The sequence below is a fragment of the Neodiprion fabricii genome, chromosome 3 (assembly GCF_021155785.1).
Source record: "Neodiprion fabricii isolate iyNeoFabr1 chromosome 3, iyNeoFabr1.1, whole genome shotgun sequence".
NCBI classification, from domain to species: Eukaryota; Metazoa; Arthropoda; class Insecta; order Hymenoptera; family Diprionidae; genus Neodiprion; species Neodiprion fabricii.
Genome location: NC_060241.1, coordinates 2,204,181 through 2,209,795, shown reverse-complemented (window position 1 = coordinate 2,209,795; position 5,615 = coordinate 2,204,181). Strand labels below are relative to the sequence as shown.

Below are 5,615 nucleotides of genomic sequence, written 5' to 3'. Positions count from 1 at the left end.
CAGATTTCACTCGCCCGGGAGCACAAGGATCGTAGATGCGCCGTCGGACTGTCGCGCTACGAGTGGCTGCTTTTCGAACTACTTATCGACTTGACTACCTCAGCGCTGTTTGTACGCGGCCAACTTCACTTCACTCGGTTAAATCAGGCTGTATTCAAAAAGTATTCAAAATTTGATGATACGTTTATTTGTAGATATCTAATATGTGAGTATTTAGACCACACGCAGCATATTCGTTTGTTCGCGAGTAACTTCGGAAGAGAGATTATGCAGAAATGACGGATATTGGGAATCTTTGCACGCAACGACGACGGTTTTCGGTAGAAAAAAATGACCGTGAGTTGGTAAGAGAGCTTTTGAAGCGCGAAAGGCAAACCCGACCTTCAGTCGACGTTTTTTCTGGCTGTCCGCAGTCCAACATGGCTGACGATAGTGGTGGTTGGTTTCTGAGAAGATTAATAGATTATTTTGTTGTTTTTCATTCGGTAACAAGATGCATAGAATTTGTTTTATAGAAAAGTGCAAATATTATTATTTAGCGAGATGCCGGGATCACGTAAGGCGGCAAGGCGAAAGCTGACTTCGCATCAGTACAACAAGAAGAGCTTGGGAGGTTAGAATAATAATTCCAGTACTTTGTGGATGATGCAATATACACAGATCTTCCCGAGGATATTTTCCACCACCAAAAGCTTCCTCATCGAAATCTTTAGCCATTCTTAAAGAGAAAAAAATTGATATTTCAGACGTCACGCTGAACGACTTCGCCAATTCTCCATCGGGCAACCACGCGAGGCTTAAAAAAGCAACAACAAACGTCTCTAGTGAAGGTTAGTTTGAACATCTGTCAAAATATTGAATAACCGGCCAACTCACTCGATTTTCGTGACCTTGCCGTCGACTTTCTATCGCGTCTGAGTCTCAGGTTATCACAATTTTCGACGATTTCGTAGGAATTAGGCGATTCCCATTTTTCAACTATCTGTATTTTGCACTTCTCTAATTTCAGTTAAGCAGATAATGATCAAGGAGGAAGATAATCGTGCTTGGGATGAAAAACTCGACGAATTTGAGGGCGACTTTGAGTTTATCGAACAGGAAAATGAAGATGGTAAAAAGGGTGAGTCTAGTCTTCCATCTGTGGCAGAGACAACTTTCCCCTACTAATGACAATTGTTTACTTTCAGAGGTCGTGATTTCTAAACAATCCAAGTCAACGCGCAACAGAACAAAGCCTGTAGAATCTGCAGTCGTTGATACAGGTAAAGAGAGATTGGACATTTAATTCAAATTTTGGGAAAAATTTACATGTCCAAATTTACTCAAAAGAGTGATTATATTTTGCCACAGGTGTTCAATACCCTGTGGACGTTTGGTTTCTTCTGTCCGAGTATGTAAGGCCGGAGGATGTCGGGAGGTTCGCTGGGATCTGTAAGAGTGCTTATCACGTCGTCAAGACGGCAAAATTTTGGTTTCACATGTACAAACGGTAATATCCAAGTGCTTTGCTGTTTAGTTTGAACAACTCGCTTGCGGATGCTTACGTTTTATTATACGCTGTTCGTGTTTCAGATTCTACAAGTGTATGACTGGTCTGCCAGAACGCCTTCAGCCCGAGTGCATGGTGCGTTTGTATGGGCTGAGAACCTGTGTCATCAGAACACTTCATTACAGTTATTTTCCTCAGAGGAGAGACACTCAGAGTCCAGATGCAAGCCTACAAGAGGAGCCTCATTCCTTGCTGAAACGCCAGTGCTGTTTAATGTGGCATCAGGTCAGGGTCGATGAATTGATATTGAAACCAACCGACGGTTGTTCACCGTTTGTATTAAATCATTCACTCATCTTTTTTCTACTTATTTCAGAAAGGCAAAAATCAGTGGTTCTTCTTCTTCAAACTTAAGGAGGTACCTCGCGGTCGCGGCATCTCTTGGCGTCACACAGAAGTAAAACCACATCGTCCTGACCTGATCGAAATGCTGGAGGACGTATCCGCGAATCCAGAGGACCGCTGCAAAATTCTACAGGTTTGAACAGTCCCGTAACACCGTCGATATCAACAATGAACACGTATTTGCAATGGTATTTTCTTGTGCCAAAATTAACCTGTTTGAAAATATTTTCAGGTAACATGTCTTAAGTATACGATGACTCCGTTGGTGATAGGCCTAATTCTACAGTCTGTATCGATGACATTGTCGCCCGGTTTTCGTCACCACAGATTACAGCTCGGTTTTGGAACGGCGGTAACTCCGAAGACACCGGCCAGTCAGATGTTACTTCTAGACGGAGTAGTTGGTGTCAGAGTTTTAGATTGGTGGCACCCTTTGTACCCTCATCAGCACGCAGCTTCTGCTGTATTACCGCCCTCTGATGATGCCTGGGATTAACTCGTTCGTTCGTTGCCCGAGTTTCAATTATTTTATCATCATTATAATTCCCTCTTTCTTTGAAAAAAATGGTTGGTAAATTAGGAAAAAAAAAAGAAATGAATCAATATAGATTACGCCATTTCTCAGATAGTCACGAAGTTTTTGCCCAGAGTTGATAAATTGTTTTAATAGTAATCTCATCCGTTTTTTCTCCATTTGAATTCACTTGACACAACACAGAAAAAAATTGAGTATCGCATGATAAGACCAATGTCAATGTACATATACATACAGACACACACACTATATAACTCAGTTTAATTTTTGATTTGACAAAGATTTCAAAGATTATTTTTTCTTGTGAATTTGAAAATGCGAAGGGGAAATAGTTTCGTTTTGATTTTCAATCGACTCTCTATCTTTTTATCCCTTGCACCAATGCTGCTTATGAATATAAGCAATAAATATCGTTCGACGTTTATCCTACCGTACATTTGATTCTACACTAGTATTTATACTAGATATGTGTAACATATACGTCAGGGTCATGGTATCGTGGTCTAGTGTTTGAACCATGGAATGTTTTCATCCCGTGACACAAGATCGTGTCGTTTCTTTAACCAGAAATTCCAACCCTTTCTTATTCACCAGGAATCATCTTTTGTATAGTTTTTCTTCTCTCATCAGTTATCTAGTTTAGTTAAGATTTTCAATTCCATCAAGATAAGGGCATTCTGTTATTCCATTGCGTGTTGTATAAATGTAATTATAGAGCAGTATGCAGGTAAAACTGTATACCGTAATACATAATTGAACGTATAGTATATTATCTATTGTTTAGAGATTGATTTTATTCGGAAGTCGGAAAATCGAGCGGTTCAGTATTACCGCATAAATACGAAAAAAGATATTATTATTATTTTTACTCTCGTATTTTTTCCATCCTTTCTCTCAAGTCTTTTGTTGGTTAGTCCACCGAACGGCAGTTCAATCCTTCACTTTGCAAACACCAATTTTTATTCTACCTTTTTATTCCACTGATCCGATATTGAAAATAATTTATACACAGAGAATGGCAAGAAATTAATAATCAAATAAACACTATGAAAAATGAACAACCAATTAAATTTGAAGCAAATTATTGTGTAGATATTTAAACATGCGTCTATATGTTTTCTGGTATTCTTGAATGTAAAACGAATTGAGAAATGTGTTACGCTACCATGAAAGGGGCAAAAGGATTAAGAAATAATAAAGATCACCATCAGCAATATGCAATCCGCTAGTAGTTGTTACTCTCCTCTATGCTCACCGACTCGAATTTTCCTAGTTTTAGGTTGTCCACGTAACTTGGATCCCGAGTATCTTCCATAGGTATAACGACATGATAAAATCGTAAGTGAAGAACCGGTGTAACGGTTCAAGATTCTAGACAATTACAGTGTCAATTGACAAAGAAACAACCGCCTATCTGATATACACGTTGCAATTGTATCTTCGATTATTGTTCATGTAATTCGTATAGATTCTGAATCGCGTTTCAGCATTGAATCGATGCGTGAAGTTGAATGGATGAGACGTAACGCATATGTAACAAAAGACTCTTTTCACCGATATTCTCATTGACAAAATCGCGTCTGAAGTGTAATGTTCGTGAGATTTTTTAAGCCAACTTCAAGACGGTTCCGAATAATACTCACTCGAACCAGCGGCGTTCTCATTCGCATAGCCGCTTATCCCAGCGTCTCGAATCGCACAATTTTTTGTCATTTAGCCGTCAGAATTATTTCAAGAAAGATTCGGCTCGGTAATAAATATTGCGAGCAATGAAATTACGTTAAAAATTGGATTCAATCGAGTGTGTGAGTGCAAAGTAATTGAGGAAGATTCCAATATGACCGCGGTCATCGTGCCTCCTGCGTGGTTATATCGAATCTAAATCGATGAGTAATTTTTAATTAAATCATAAACGACGAAGAAGAGAAAGAACAACAAGAATGTAGGCATATTGCGATTCGATTTAGCCATGAGGAGATGTGGAAATGCGGTAAGTTCGTTATTTGAATCACATTAAAATCGAATTCTTCAAACATGCGGTATTTCGAATAAATCGCGCATTATTGGCTGCTTGTGTCTGAGAATGAAGTAGAATCGTGTGGAAATAATAATTGAACGAAATGTACTTCAATTGTATAACACGTGACGCATAACGCATTGCCGCATTCGATTCTCTGAAGCATTATATAATCAATGCATGTGCATTGTGCGTTCCACAAGGCTTTATGTACACGCCAAAGTTACGGTTAACTCGACTGAACGAGGCCCGATAACTCGGGTGCAGGATTTATATTTTCCATTAAAAACTAAACGCGATAAAGACGGCAAGTATACTCGCCAACGCCTTAACTGCAACAGCAGCGGCAACAGCTCGGTAAAATGCATTTCGCTTGATTGTAATTCGTGTAAACTTTAACGAGATTAAATGTAAAGCGCGCGCAGCGTTGAGGGTTGGAAAAAGGAGTCCTTCGATTTTTTCCAACAGCTTTTAACTGCTTATGCGTGACACACTTCCGTTGTTTTATACTCGACAAATATTACCACACAACTGAACAAGTAATATATTTATGCATACAGAACAGATAGTATGATAATACTTGCTCGAAACACTGTGCAAAACAAGTTTTCGAATCTAATCGTTATTGCCGGGAGCTTTGTACCTGCGGTGATATTTATTTATTATTTTTTCGTAGAAATCGGTGAGTTCAAACATTTCAACGTTGACCTTTGATTCTCTGAGAAATCCAACTCTATGTATAAACAGTGATAACGTGGGTAAAAAAAGAATTGAATAAAAATAAAAAATAAAACGATTACAGCGATAAAGGTCTCCTCTTTTGTTTATCTATTGTTTAAATCCCGTATGTTCTTACTCCCGAAAAAAGAATTCGTCACTCGCTCCTCTCTCTCTCTCTCTCTCTCTCTTTTGCTTTATCAATTTTTTTGCAACAAGTGTCGGACTCGACGTTGACTCGTTCTACCGCCGTAGGCCGACCAAACCCTGGCCGTTACTACGTCGGTTACTATAGCACGGCTATCCGATCGTAACGCAAATATTATCCAACAACGCGTTATTAATCATTTTCCTAATCGTCACGGCCAACGATCAGTCGGAAAGCGCGTATGTCTGCACTGATTCTGTGTCGCTGAAAATTTCCAACAAATTGTTGGCTTGGATCGTTGAAA

The 5,615-nt window shown here is 39.2% G+C and overlaps 1 protein-coding gene across 2 annotated transcripts; it reads left to right on the top strand.

The window, feature by feature from the left end:
* Positions 1-393: 393 nt before the first annotated feature.
* On the top strand, positions 394-3,650 carry LOC124177285 (transmembrane protein 183). Of its 2 annotated transcripts, none has more exons than XM_046559478.1 (8): positions 394-613; positions 747-830; positions 1,010-1,120; positions 1,188-1,262; positions 1,351-1,489; positions 1,573-1,774; positions 1,866-2,027; positions 2,222-3,650. In XM_046559478.1, the coding sequence occupies exons 1-8, from the start codon at positions 544-546 to the stop codon at positions 2,372-2,374; spliced, it is 996 nt and encodes a 331-aa protein (XP_046415434.1). In that variant the 5' UTR covers positions 394-543; the 3' UTR covers positions 2,375-3,650. The 2 variants fall into 2 exon arrangements, with proteins under 2 accessions (XP_046415434.1, XP_046415433.1); XM_046559477.1 differs by having other exon boundaries at positions 2,127-3,650.
* Positions 3,651-5,615: the final 1,965 nt, after the last annotated feature.

What these genes read in the sequence shown, in the direction of transcription:
- LOC124177285 (XM_046559477.1), top strand. Translation starts at nt 544, where the DNA reads ATGCCGGGATCACGTAAGGCGGCAAGGCGAAAGCTGACTTCGCATCAG. An exon ending in GCTGTTTAATGTGGCATCAG is followed by an intron (nt 1,775 to 1,865) that starts GTCAGGGTCGAT and finishes TACTTATTTCAG; the next exon opens with AAAGGCAAAAATCAGTGGTT. An exon ending in ACCGCTGCAAAATTCTACAG is followed by an intron (nt 2,028 to 2,126) that starts GTTTGAACAGTC and finishes AAATATTTTCAG; the next exon opens with GTAACATGTCTTAAGTATAC.